Here is a 15,215-nt window from a genome sequence, read left to right as displayed (position 1 = left end):
CTGTTTTTATTCTTCATGTGATCTCCACTGTGTTTCTGTCATATGTCAGCTGTATTAATAGCAAGAGCTGAGCTTTGCAAAAACTGTTAAATGGGCCATATAGTGTCATTTTGCTTGATTTTTTTTTTTTTTTTTTTTTTAATAAGCCAAGTTCTGTTTTCCTTTCCAAAACACGTTTGTATGTAAAACATTATTCAGTGACTCTCTTGGATACAGATTGCTTTCGCTCACCTCAGCACAGCTACTCTTGTCGTTTGCTGAGAGGCAGGAGTATTTAGATAAAGTATCTGTGCAGACGTTTATGCCGGTACAAGTCTATCAGCATGGAAGCAGAGTGGTACCCATTGTTCAGTGCTGATAAGAGTCCGTTGTTAATGTTCTGAAAAGAGATTGGGGCATTAAAGCGATGAATTGACAGTGTATGTTTTTTTGTTTTGTTTTGTTTCATCCATAGGAGATGTTATAGTCAGCGTGAATGATACCTGTGTGCTGGGACATACACATGCTCAAGTTGTCAAAATCTTCCAGTCCATTCCCATCGGTGCCAGTGTGGACCTTGAACTGTGTCGAGGTTACCCTCTGCCCTTTGACCCCGATGACCCCAACACAAGCCTGGTGACGTCTGTGGCAATTCTAGATAAAGAACCGATCATTGTGAACGGGCAGGAAAATTATGATTCTCCAGCAAGCCACAGTAGTAAAACGGGGAAAGTAAATGGCTTGAAGGAGCAAAGGCCAAGTAGTCCCGCTGAAGTCTCTTCAAATGGATCCCATGGTTACCCCAACGATACTGTCTCTTTGGCTTCTTCTATAGCAACACAGCCTGAACTCATCACTGTACATATAGTGAAAGGGCCCATGGGCTTTGGTTTTACTATAGCAGATAGTCCTGGTGGTGGGGGCCAAAGAGTGAAACAAATTGTAGACAGCCCCAGGTGCCGAGGCCTAAAAGAAGGGGATCTTATCGTTGAAGTGAATAAGAAGAATGTGCAAAACCTCACTCACAACCAAGTCGTGGATATGCTGATTGAATGTCCTAAAGGAAGCGAAGTCACATTACTTGTGCAACGAGGAGGTATGTCTTGGGGGGAGGGTTTAAAGTAGTTTTGTCTGGAAGGCTTGCAATCCTTAATTCAAGTTATAAGATGTAGAAATTGACCACCCCTCACAGTTTTCTCATATTACATATCGTATATTAAAAAAACATGATTTTAACCCATTTTTATTGCAGTGGGAAATGTATGTCTATAGATACATTATACATAACATTTATATGTAATATTAATATCTATCTGTGTCTTTTGATAGCAAGTGTTCTGATTAAATCAGGATTTAGATCATAACCCCTGTTTTCATATACTGGTAAAAGTTTGCCTCTGGGATAGAAACTTTCTTTGGATTTCCAAAGAAATTGTGGGCAGTCCTTTGACTGTTTTTGGAAAGTGAAGAGAGCAGAAATAATCCACATTCTTCTTTTTTTTTTTTTTTTTTTTTTAAGCTCAACAGTAACTCAAAAGTATCCAGGGAAAATCACCCGCCGAACTTTGAATGTGCATAGTCCTCGTTGCAGGACCAGCCCTTCTCCGGATGTGGGATGGGCCAAAAAAAAAAAAAAAAATTAAACTCAGAAAGTTTTAAGCATTTGAAAAATTACTTCTGAGCATGCTCAGTTGGCATCTGTTAGGAGTTTAGCCATCCTGATGAAGTTTCACCTCTTTTTTTGTGGCTTTGCAAAGCACAGTGTCCCAGAAAGGCGCTGGGACAACCTCCACTGAGCAGTAGTAAGTCACAAGCTCCTGCTGTACTTATTTAAAAATAAAAAAGGGCAGAGGGGAGCAACGTGCAAGAGGAGAGGGAACATGTGGGGCTTACATGGGTTTATGGATATATAAGCACAAGGCAAAGAGAGATGAGCCCAGAGGAGAAGATGTTGATGAGATGCTGTTTGACCACCAACTTACCCCTGCCTAGTGGAAAGAATAAAGCATGGTAAAAATAATTCTGGGTGTAGTGAGCGTGTCTGGGAGAGCGTAGACTTGGGCTTCTAATTCAGTGCAAGGCAAAGTGTAATGAGGAGAAGTACGCTAATGAGGCATTCCCCTTGTAAGCCTCACTCCTGCTAGGAGGCCAAAGTCACTTGGTGTCTGCACAGCAGCTGTTGCTGCCTTCTTAGGGGGGTTGTCTACACTGCGATTGCAGCTTGTGGACACCTACCCGAGTTCACTTTCATCTTACTAGCTCAGGTCCTGGAGCAGTGAAGCTGTAGCAGCCTGGGCCTCAGTGGGGACTAGCCCTGTGTGGAATTACCCAGGGTTCCAGACAGACTTGTACAGCCCCGTGCTGCTGCAGGGTCACTGCTACCGGGACTTGAGCTAGGTGCTCATAGAAAGCCAGGGTCCTCTGTGCTCCCTGCCCCTCAAACCACTTTTTACCGTGTGCATGTCTGCGCCACCATTGACGCCTATACCGGGCAGGGTCAAGCTGTCAGAGATGAGCTGCAGAGCTAAAATAAGCACAAAGTTAAGACCGTAAATATGTGCTGAATGCCACCTCCTAGCCAAGCTGTGGGGAACATCTGGCACAGGAATACTTCTCTACTGGCTTTCCAAATGGTTTTTAGTGGAGTCAGCATGAAGCCAGAAAGGGCTAGGGAATGTCAGTGGGGAACTAGTGGTTTCCAAAAAGGTGTACTGGATGGATGGCCCTGCCACCATGGCGAGTGAGAGAGGGGTGGCCAATGTGTGTTGCTGTACTTGATTTCATTTGCATTTCAGCTCTCCAGTTGTTTCCCTTTAATCAGCCCCCTGATAAAGAGCGTGCGCAACATAAGGGTGTAAATTAAGGCCCCTGCTAACACACCAAGTCCTTTCATTCCCTTGCAAAGTCCCCTTGGCTTGCAAGATTGGGATCTTAATTTGCATGTTTTGAGTTTTCCAGGGCAGGGGGTGGGACGGTTATTAGCTGGACCTACATTTTCCAAGCTGATCGGTGATTTTGGGGTTGCTTGTCTTGACACCTTGTGAGATGGTGGTGAGTGCTCATCCATTTCTGAAAATCACGGCACCTTTCTGGTGTCTCAGACTCATCTCTTGCGAACGCAAGCCAAGAATTCTAGTGCAGAGATTGAGCAATGAATGAGGGCTGTAGTAAAATGAAACCTTTCCTTCCCTTCCGCCTCAAAAATTTTATTGAATTTTATATTTTTATAATAAATTAAAAAGTAAGGAATGGAATATATTAAGACGAGTTCTCTAGTTTTATTACTGGCATCTGCAGAACCTGAGTAATTTAAAATCACTCTAATATTGAGAGCTTTTAAAATACACCATAAGTCTCATGTTTGATTTATGTATTTGGTAGAAAGTTTCTCCAACTACAGTTGGAAAGGAAACAGCAGATATTATTAATCTTCCTGGAAAGAACATAAATATCTCTGTTACCACTGTACATTAGTTAGTCGAACTGTGGCCGACATTCAATCATCCTTCTTTTGCCGCTGGGGTATAATGAGACGGTTTGATCGGGAAATCAAGGTATTGAGTTTTAATGGGAAAGTAAATGGTCAGTCTACTGCTAATATTAATGAATCTCTTATCTACCTCATCTTTTCCAGCATGTGGATTGATCGATGAACACAGATAGCTGTGGAGCTGCTATAAGTGTCTCAAATTTTGTACCAATCTCCTGACTTATCCCTGTATCTAGAGGCCTAGTTGTCTTGGCATTTGTATCTAATTGCACTGTATTTGCAATTCTGAGTTTCATGTTGTCATGGTACAGAAGCTTGAATTTGTTGTGACCCTGGTGCCCAATAAATAATTAAAATGAGCTTCTCTCCACATCAAAATAAAGTTACGCTGAGAGGTTGCTAATCATGGTTCATAAATTTAGCAAAATATAGGGGGAGGAGGGAATTGGCCTGCTAAACCCAGGGTTGAGAGTTCAATCCTTGAGGGGGCCATTTAGGAATCTGGGGCAAAAATCTGTCTGGGGATTGGTCCTGCTTTGAGCAGGGGGTTGGACTAGATGACCTCCTGAGGCCCCTTCCAACCCTAATATTCTATGATTCTATGGTCTAAGCATGAGACTAGCTACAATGTGGAAAACAGGGTGTCTGGTTTAAAAGTTAGAGAAGGTACTTAGCTAGGATGCACTGTGACTATGGTGTTTAGATCAGATGGGCTTAGATCCTCTCTGCAGTAACTTTACCTTGCATTGCCTCTGCCAATTCCTTTATCAGCAGTGCCTGCCCTAGACAAAGTGCCACTATTTATTTTGATCTGATTCCAGAAGTGTACTTGGCTCCATTCTGTGATAAGATCCTTCATGCCTCTTGAAGTGGTTCTTCTTTAGGTCTCTCTGCTGGCTGTCCTTTCCTCCTCCTTCCTCTGGTGTCCAGTGAAGAGAGTGCTAGGAGAGCTTGCCGTCAGGCATTCTTTTATTAGCATAACATTTGCATTCAATCAGACTTTGCCGGAATCATCCCCATCACACTGACGCTCGTGTTCAGAACTGTCCAAAGGATTTATCAGTAGTGATTACTAATCAGGCAGAAAAATATCAGAAAGAGATGCGTAATCTATGTGAAAAGCTCTGCCGGCTCCAAGCCACTGGTGCACTCCCGACAATTACGCCCAGTTGTTGAAATGCAAAGCGTGTAGCCACTGAGAGCGGCCTGTAAAATATTTACTGTAATGTAGCTTCAGCTGAAGCTTTGACTTCCAGAAATTAGATGGGTTGTGCCAACCAAGTCTTGCAATTGTTTTGAGAGAGGAAATACAGGACACTTCGTAAAAAGTATAAAGTTGAAACACCTATTCCCTTAGGATTTTAGCATGGTCTTGCAGTATTTGCACATTGCAGTATTCTGCCTATGCACGGGAACCTGAAAGTGAATCTATGTAGAAACAAAAGTGAAATTCACTGGACTCTTTTCACTTTTCATGCTTCAAGGAATTCAAAAAACTATACAAACACTACTACTTACCAAGTCCAAAGTCAAGTGTGAGTCTTTGCAGGATCGTGGCCTACAATTGTACAAATTATTTCAGTTTCAGTAATCTTGAAGTATTGTTAATAATCAAAACAGTAAGTATAGGACATTTTTATTTTAAATGTTATTTATAACCTGATGTTGTCCTATTAATATTGGAGCTTTCAAACAAATGAAATCCTTTCCTCGTATTTGGTGCTTCAAAGTTGATTCAATACTAAAATGTTCATTCCATATAGAGTGACCAAATGTCCCGATTTTATAGGGACAGTCCCGATTTTGGGATCTTTTTCTTATATAAGCTCCTATTACCCCCCACCCTCATCTCAATTTTTCATACTTGCTATCTGGTCACCCAAATTCCATGGAATCCCCTTTCATTAAGGCCTTGTCTACACGCAGAAATTGACTGGAATAAGCTATTCCGGAATAGCTCTCTGTGTGAACTCTCTGTTCTGTTAATTGTTAGAATAGCTGTTCTGGTTAATTTCCTGGTGTGAATAAGACCTAATATCCGACTGTGAGAGAATATTTGTCTTATTATTCCTAGTTTTAGAATGACCTCAGGTTAGGGGGTTGAAAGCAGTATACAAATCTTTCACTTTCAGATCACTGGTTCTAATACAGCCAGGTGTGTAGTTACCAAAAGTTGTTGCCATCTGCCTGGTATGCCGTGACTTACTGTTGGGTGGTCTTTTTGTAGTTCTGACTGAACAGGTGTCCACTTTCATACAGCTGTCCCAACTGGTGCTTATCTGTACCTTGGTTGGTGTAAAAGCCAATGATAAAATGGGTCTGGAGTCTGATCTACGTACTCATCTCAAAGACGCATCCTTCTACCCTACTCCAAGACAAGAGTTAATGCTCAGCTTAACTTCATGGGTAGATAAACAGAGATCTTCAGTTTCTAAATACTTTCCACTAGCACCAAATTCACTTCTAATTGAAGACGGAGAGCTGCCTGAGAAAAGAAAACCAATCTTTTGAGGCGGTTTGGCTGGGGTTTCAGAGCCAACTGAGGGTAGGCAGAAGATTTAGAATGTTACAACGGGGAACTGTATAAACAACATTTATCTGTCTATCTTAGAGTTTTATACTGCCACCTATCACCATAATAACGGAGTGCCTGCAATATAAAATCAGTGGCAACAACAAAGTCTTTGGCTGAATCCTCAACCAATAGTGCAACTCCTTTGGCCTCAGTTCCTGCTGACTTCCACAGGAGTTCAGGGTGTTCCACACCTTTTAGTTTCAGGCCTTTAAACCAAAGGACGGGCTGGGTACATGTTGCTTAGCAAAAGTCCCCTCACAGAAGAAGAAATCTCTTCACCTTACCCAACTTATCACCAGCACTGCAGAAAGATCATTTAATGGAGCCAAACGAAAAGCAATATCTAATCTCACATCATTAGTATTATATCTGCTTTTTAGCTGCTTTCCCTAATGATGCGAAACCATCATAATTATAGCTGCCTGCAATTAGCTATTGCCGGAGACTTGAACTCTGTTGAACAAGCCGCTCACTTCTGTTTGCCCTTTAGGCTTGCAATGAAGAGTGATTCGAAAGTCATGCTGCTTAAGTGTCTAGCTGCCAGAAAATTTCAAACGGTTATAGCAGCTGCTGAATCGAGAGAGACTCCAGCATTCAGGACAAGCTCACAACCCGGGAACTATATGACTGTTACCATAGCATGTCTGTGCATGTGCCAGGGCTTCAGAAAGGGGAAGACAGGGTTCCTCTTTCAAATAGCATTTTCATTTATTTTGTCTTTGTTGCAGGGCAAGGGTATTTCACACAGACTGAGGACTTGGTCCTGCAGTTGCATCCATTCAGGGGGACCTTTAGAGATAAATGGTGCCCCATTGAAGTCAATGTCAGCATAGCTTGTGCATGAATGCAAAGATCTGCCTGTGCTGGTCTGATTGCAGGATCAGGGCCTACATTATGAATGTCTCTTAATCTGCATTCCCAGTGATTTATTTTTATTTTCTGGGTGGGGAGCAGGCAGTGTATCTGACTTGCTGAACTCCTTGCTTTTATTAAATGTGTGGCCCTGAATACTTTTTGAAGCGACAGTTTGTATCTTAGCGTACCTGAGTATTTTGCTAATGGAAATAATTTTCTCCCGTGTTTATTTGTTTTTTAAATCATGTGTGTTCATTGCAATCCAGTAGTAAATATCACATCCTTCAAAATGCCCTACCTCATGTCTTCCCCTGGTCTCATCTTGAGTAATTCCCTCAATTATAATTGGTCTCCCTTACTTCCCCACTCACCAAACTACCATTAGCCCAAACTGCGGCAGCTTCTTCTTTCATCAGAAATCTCTAATTCCTCATCCTTGGAAATCAGCCTGATGTTCTTGCCATACAGCGTGCCCAACTGACCCTAGCTCTTTTCAAATCCCATCTCAGGAGTCCTCTCTTCTCCTTGGCTTCTCTCTCCTAACCCTCTGTCATGGATAAAACAACCAGAACTTCCCACTCACTTGTATTCAGTCATCTCCCTTGAAACCTGTTCATTGGATCCTTCGCCAACACGTTATCATCTCTGTATAAGCTATTTGCAAATATACAAGGTAATGCTCCATGGTGCCTTAGCATGAATAATGCTATCCATAAATAGATTGTGATGGCTTATGTTTGATAGCTTATAAGTGCCAAAGATAAGGTGGAAAATGATGTAAATATGTGTCAGAATTGTAGCATGATTAAAAATAGAAGTAAACTAAACTGACTTTGATGGTTAAGATTCTGTATTACAAGGTGTTTTCCTCATTTAATTAGGACTCTTATTAGAAATCTTTAAAATATGTAATAAATCAGTTAACTTCATGTGCTATTTCAAGTTACTGTTTCCTTTAGAGAAATTTGTATGGGAAGGAGGAAATCAGATGAGTGAAAATTAGAGCCGGTCTGAAAATTGCATTGAAAAATACACATCACATTTCATGAACATTTTCTCACACTGGACTTTTTTCTCTAGTAAAAATAAATTAGGGGGCAAGTTAAAGCCCCCAAAGTTGATATAATTTTAACATACGCTTCCTGTTTTTCATGGATTACTTAATTAGTGGAGAAGTAGCAGTTCTGAAGGAACATTTAAATCTGGGAATGGTGACTTCTCTTTCCCAAAGTATCTGGTCATCTTTTGCCCATTCTCTTCCTTCCATTGAATGGATTTAAATTCTAAAAGGCTCACCAAACTTGGTGAGACTTTAAAGCAAGTTTAAATATCACATTTTCTCAGTCTCTTACTGTGGTCATTCCGCTTAGTAACTGGTTTACAGAGTAACAGAAACAGGAATTGGCTAAAATCAGAGGAATAGATTAAATGAAAGGTTGATATCTGTAAGAGAAAAGTTGAGAGTTAGATAGGCTTGGAAGAATTAGATTTTTATCAGTAAATGTTGGTAAACGTCAATTTCACGGTACGCACACAAACCAATGACAAAATGTTTCCATCAATGATGATAGCAATTTACAGATAGACAAAGTAAGAAAAATCTGCGTGAGAACTTATTAACGTTTGACTTAAGAATATTTGGGGTTTTGGTAAATTTTGAAATGTGATGTTGACAGTTTGTGTTGTAGTGGTTAGAAAGCTTTAACTTTTTGAATTTCAACACCTAGTGTCATTAAATAATTGTTGTCTGACCTCTCCCATCATTTCTCGTAACCATGCAACTTTCAATAGATTAAAAAAAAAAGTTTAAAACCCATAATTTTGGCCAACTGTGACAATTGATAAAAATAAAAAGCTTAAAAATAAACATCAGAGTATTATCCTTTGAAATTATTTAAAAAAATAAAAATTGAATTCTGCCAGGCCTGTTCATATTTCATATGAACATTTTGGGCTGGGTGTGTTTTTCACATTCACAATGAAAGTTACCTCTTCTCTCTAAGCAGCAAGGGAGCGTCAGATGTGCCTTTTTGGGTCAGTGCTCTGTATTGCTATGCAGCATGGTGCACTGATTTCCAGTAATTGGTTTGTAAACAGCCCGACAGAAACTTGTTTTCTCTTTTCCTCAATTAACGTTTAAAATCAGTTCTTCGCATTAATAATATTTATCCATTTTGTGGCCAGAACTTGCATCCACAAAAAACACAGAGTGGGAAATCGTATCCCCACTGAATGGCAAAACTTCAGTTTTCTTCAGGCCAGAATTTCACCTGGTCTTTGAATGCCTACAGTGAAGTATCAGAGGGGTAGCCGTGTTAGTCTGAATCTGTAAAAAGCAACAGAGGGTCCTGTGGCACCTTTGAGACTAACAGAAGTATTGGGAGCATAAGTTTATGCTCCCAATACTTCTGTTAGTCTCAAAGGTGCCACAGGACCCTCTGTTGCTTTTTACAGTGAAGTGTGTGTTCAGGTTTTAATAGTTGCGTATCAAGTTGTCTTGATGTATAGTTACTAATATTTGCACTAAAAGGGCATTTGCAGGTATAAATTAGACCCACAAACAAAGAGACTGGGCCTCAGTTTAGATTAAAATTGCTGCTAATTCGTTAATCTGAGATAGAGAGAGAAAGCTGAATCATGTCACTTGACTTAGAAACTCTGGTGTGAATGGCTAAATGACAGTAATCCAGATCAAATGGGAATCTAGTACTAGAAACAAAAGTCAGTATTACCAACCCTAGGCATTCTAGAATCATGAGCCAGGCCCCTACAAATCAAGAAATATACTTAATTTCATGAGATTTTTAAAATATTAAATGTGGGGATTCTTTTTGCTATGTTGTGGAGCTTTCGGGGTTCTTATTTTCAAGCTTTTTTTGCTGTAGACATGTCGGCTAGAAACTTTTTTTAGTAAAAGTTGAGAGTCTCACATAATCACCTGACTCCAGGAGCTCAAGCTTTAAGGGAATCACCAAATACCATAACACTCATGACAATATTGTGAGAATTGGAAACACTGATCTGTATGCATTTTCATTGCCAATAGGACTCTCCAGTTTCTGATGGTATGGTGTATAAAACTACCCAAGATTAATCCATTAGTCATTTAAAACATAGCATTGTTTTTATCTCCACTACCTATAATCAACTTGTCTAGTGTTGCTACTATTTGAGCATGAAGTGAAGTGGAGCAAACTGATAAATGTCCATGTAATCTGTATTTAGGGCAAATATTAGTGTTACATCAGTTACCGTTCATTCTTACGATAGTATGACACGTCTGTGTTAGACTGTTTGTTCCTCATAGATGTGTATGTCATCTGATCTCCACAGTCACTTTGAATATTAGGATAGGGGAAAAGTCAGTAACTGATATAGTTCCTGGTGTTTCATCACACAACTCCTTTTTTAAGGGCTAAAAATGATTTCCTAAACTTGTACGGTGTATGGAAGAGTTCAGATCAGTTATAAATCATCAAGAAAAATCAAAGGATTTTCTAGCAGCAAATTGCCTGAAATCCTCTCATTGTGTGAACTATTTTAACTTTCAGAAGTGACTAGGCCCTTGTCAGATGAAAAGATGGGGCTGGCTTAAGAAAAGAATTACTAAAGCTATGGCACTTTTAAGGGTTTTTTTTAAGTTTGTGGGTTTTGAAAGTTTTTTTCTTCATTGTTGAACTTGTAGCGTAGGAGCAAGTCAAGCCGCGCACCATTGTTTTATATCAGATGTGATGCGATGTAACACAAGGTGGCACAGCAGAACCTTAGACGATGCATTAAATGATGCCGATTTAACTAGAGACATGCCTCACGGTTCCCTCGACATTTCTCGCATACCAGCGAATCGGGCAGACTTGGAACAATGAGCTAGGGGAATGCAGCGCATTTTATTCTAGCTTCTAAAACCAAACCCTTTCCTCCCACCTTTGTATGATGAGCTTGTGGGGCAGCTTGAGTGTCTACACGTTTGTGGTTAATGTAGTTCTTGGCCACATCCGGGCTGGGTGAAAAGGCTGCAGTCAGACTGATTAAACATCATAATATCAACAATAACAGAATTAATGAGGTGCCTGGCTTCAAGGAAAAGGGCTCCGGTTATTGGTATAATTGATTAAATGGAGAGTAACAGTCCCTTAACAGCAGTCGTGGGTCAGTAAAAGTTGACAGAGACGGTAAGTCTCTCCTAATGGTTTGAGTTTTATTTGATTGTGGTTTTATTTTGAGACCAACTATGCAGTATAATAAATGCCCCAGCACTTGGCAGTTCTGTACCTCTCCATGCTGAGTTTAACTACAGATATACCTTCATGTTCTTAGTGTGATTCTTTTTTTTCCCCATCCAGACCATGGTGCATCCTCTGTGTGCGTGTGTGTGTGTGTGGGGGGGGTGTACTAAATGCTCTGAGACTGCTCTTAGTACCATTATTTTTATTTCTTATTATTTATATGACAGTAACGCGTAGAGGCCCCAGTTGGGATCAGGGCCCCTTTGTGCTAGGCGCTGAATTCCCACGGCATTACTAGAGCTTCAGAGACATTTGAGCTCCAACCCACCCCCGTGACAGACCAGCTACCTCAAGCTCAAGATCCCACTTAACTTGAGCTGGAGTTTTGGGATGTGGATGGGAGTCGGGTTAGGTGCAAATTATCCCTCAAGCTAAGAATGCAGGGCAGACATACCCACAGTGAGAGACAGTCCCTGCCTTGCAGAGCTCACCCTCTCGATAAACAAGGCAGATGAAGCGTGGGAGGGGAAGCAGAGTTCCAGGGCTGGGAAGTGGCAGGCCCAAGGTGTCACAAGAGGTCAGTCGTACTGTGGTACATGGAGGAACCAGCAAGGATCTATTTTTAGTGGCAGAATCATAGAACTGTAGGAGTGGAAGGGACAAACAAACTGCATTCTAGGACTAGTTAACTCCCCTCTGTGTCTAAAGGGTTAGGATTTTAGGGAATGCTTTGAATCAAATGATTGAAAGAGGTCTGTTTAGCCCCTCATTTCTTTTAGAGTAAATGTATATTTGAATTTTAATACATTCAGCCCTCCTGAAAGTGGGTATAACTCCATTGTGTTCAGTCACAATCCGCCTGCTTACCTTCCAATGGCTGGAACAGGCCTCTTACTTAATATATCAGCTCATTATTGAAAACATTGTTTATTGGTACTAATACCACAGTTGTGCCCAGCGGCCCATTGTGCCGGCTGTTGTACACACACAAAAGAAGAACGCTTGTCCCAAACGGAACATTACTGGGGTTTGAATTTATACCTTGTTAATAGTGCTATAAAAGCCCCGGAGATAAAAATTGCCTGTGATCAGAACGAATGCAACACTGACAACAGCAGAATATGTTTTTTGTGCACTCCTTCACCGATGTGCCTCAATGCTTAACCCGGAGGGCATCCCTTCGAATGGTCGGAGGTAGTTCAGCCTCCATGCTCACTGAATTCTTGGCCTTTCTGCTTGACCTGCCAGCAGGCGTGCCTGTTGTTATGGTGGTGGGACTTATAGTCAGACAACTGTGCACTGGAAATTGGGTTGAGATGCTGAATTCATTGCAGTTCGTTCAGTGAAGAGCTTCAGACGGCGGCAACCTCTGGCAGCATTGTCTGCCCCAAGTGATCAAAACATATGAGTCATGTGCCAAAAATCACGAGAACGGCCTACAAATCATCATTTTTATTTTTAAAAAGGGCTCATTTTAGTTTACTTCTTGTATTGGAGGCTTTAAGGTTCATGTTCTCAGGCTTTTCTTTACAACCAGGACTAGAAATACTGGGTTTTTTAATGAATGCTGAGAATCTCACAGAAACACATGAATCCAGGGGCTTGGGCTTTAAGAAAAAGACTTAATTTAATGAGATTTGCAATAAAATCATAAAAATTGGTGAAACTACTTTGGTCATGAAATGGTGACTCTTTATGTAATTACCAATCCCTCAAGCTATCTGATTACCGTAATGTCATCTTTATTAGTGGTTAACGACTACCTAAGTGATACATATCTTGTTACACAGTTGCATTGATATACTTGGAGTAATCAATTAGCATTTTATTAACATTTCACATCTTTCTTATTACTTCTAATATAAGTTCTTATTTGAGACCTTGAAAGTATGACCACAGAATCAAAATTCAAATTATTGATAATTTGTTTAGCATCCAGAACAGTAGCAAATAATAATTGAGGATATGATTTAACTTCTTAAGGTCCACTGGGACTGAAACTCTTGTCGATGGCAATAATATACTATGCATTGTGGTGTGTTTTTTGGGAACTCTATTTGCTCGTGCCAGTGGGTTAATAATACCTACGTTTGGGCTCCTAAAAAACATGTTTCTCAAGCATTAGCATTTTAGAACTGGAGCATTGTTCATTTTGTTTGCTAGTCAGCAACCTTTGATTTATAGCAGGCCTACGTTCCTTCGGTGCAAATTATTCTTTGGCTTAAAGCTAGTATTGCATAGCTTATCTTTATGCTAGTACAGTAACGCTATTATAATGCAGAGCACTATGACAAGCAGAAAAGTTATACTGTTGCAGGATTGGGTCTTTTTCTTGGTGGTGCTGTTTATGGCTGTATGCAAACTTGTGCTCTCTTTTTTTCAATTACTGCGTGGGTGGTGGGTTTTTTTTGTTTTTGTTTTTTGTTTTTGTTTTTCCAATCTGGAAAAGAGCAACTCCCATCAATTTTTAAAAATAGTATGCATCCTATATTAAAAATCTTTTGGCAATGGATTATAAAGAATTATTTTTCCCAACAACATGAATGGCCATTACTGTTAATTATTTAGAGCTCCTTGTTTTTCACTCAGAAAACATAGAGATTGATGTGTGCTGCTGGGTAAGTAGGCCTTTACCTCTGGCTCCAGTATTTCCCTGCACCTCTTGCCAAATATGTGTCTTGGTGGATGATATCCTTTGGTCTTTATTCAGCACAGTGTAAAAAAGCAGTATTCGGTGGGCTTATTATTTTTTCATGCAGCGGTTTTTCCCCAGTAAATGTTAGCCCACTGCCACAATCCTTAATGTTTTTATTGTGTTTTTATTGTGGGGGAGCTGGATGCACAGAGGCTCATTGAGGGGGTTCCAGGTGCAGGGGCAATGGGATTTTTCAGGGGCTTCCAAGAGAAAGTGGTTGGGGTTCAGTGGAGGGGTTTGGGTGTGGAGGTCTCAGCAGGGGGATCTGGGTGCTGGAGGAGTGGGGCTTGGTGGGGGGTCTGGGTGCAGCTAGTTGGGGGTCAGTGGTTTGGGGATCTGGATGTGGGAGCACAAGGGGGTGGGGCTAGTCAGGGTGGGGGTTTGAGTGCAGGGAGCTCAGTGGTGGTGGTCTGGGTGCCAGGAGGCTCCAGACGTTGGGGGGGGCGGGGAAGCTGCTTCCTGTACAGTGACCCCTCCGCCCACAGCTGAGGAGCGATAGGGGCAGGAAGCAGGGGAGGATGTGAGCTTCCTGCAGCTGGGGGAGATTTCTGGGGGTGGGTCGGACACAGCCCCAGCCACTCCTTGCAGGGGAAGAGGAAATCTCGTCCTCTCCTGCCTCCAGCCCAGCCAAGATTAGCAATTGATGCCAGCTCAGGGTAGGAGCCATTAGCTGGGGTGTCCCCAACCCTGCGGTGATTTACCTCTCCACCAGCTGCTCCGGGTGCCTGAAACAATGTATCTGCGCAGCTAGGGAGTGGTGCGGGACTGCACTTGCAGCTTCCCTTTGCTTCCCTGTCAGAAAGCCATTTTTCTGCAAGGGAACAAAGAAATCTGTGGGGAACATGAATTCTGCGCATGCACAGTGGCACAAAATTCCCCCAGGAGTAGTATTATACAAGAATTGGGTAGTGTCCCTTTAAATAGTTTGTGAGCCCTCTAGCGGCCCTCATTGTCTCTTATGTTTCAGGGGACACCAGAACCCTGCCAGTCTGCGGTGTGTGAATCCTTGCATTTTGCATATGTTCAGTAAACACGGATGTTTGGAATTTGGATACTTTATATACTAGAAACAGCAGAATTTGGGGTTGATTTCACATGGTGTATCCAGCTTTTGTATGGCTCGCATAACTGTTTTTTTATCAGTGCTTTCTAGATTTGAAATAGACCAAAAAGACCTTTAAAATGATGCAGTTTTAAAACAGAATAAACATACCAGCTAATATTAAATTAAAACTCTGTGTCTAATCCATGAGTTACAATGCCTCCTTCACAGCGTTTCATAGGAAGGTTGCTCTAGATAGAATGTCATTGAAATAGTGAAATTGTGGTACAAAACTCACTGAGCAATTTACATTTTTCTCCCTATGTTCCAAAATATAGTCTAGCAGATGGATG

The 15,215-nt window shown here is 41.2% G+C and overlaps 1 protein-coding gene across 30 annotated transcripts in view; it reads left to right on the top strand.

The window, feature by feature from the left end:
- Positions 1–15,215, top strand: part of MAGI1 (membrane associated guanylate kinase, WW and PDZ domain containing 1) — a 490,274-nt gene that overhangs the window by 425,027 nt on the left and 50,032 nt on the right. For all 30 annotated transcript variants that reach the window (XM_054033640.1, XM_054033634.1, XM_054033637.1 and 27 more), the window contains one exon: positions 455–1,075. In XM_054033640.1, the coding sequence (XP_053889615.1) occupies positions 455–1,075 (621 nt within the window). The remainder of the gene's footprint in view (positions 1–454; positions 1,076–15,215) is intronic.

Source organism: Malaclemys terrapin, chromosome 7 (assembly GCF_027887155.1).
Source record: "Malaclemys terrapin pileata isolate rMalTer1 chromosome 7, rMalTer1.hap1, whole genome shotgun sequence".
NCBI classification, from domain to species: domain Eukaryota; kingdom Metazoa; phylum Chordata; order Testudines; family Emydidae; genus Malaclemys; species Malaclemys terrapin.
This window is presented reverse-complemented; position numbering and strand designations above follow the sequence as displayed.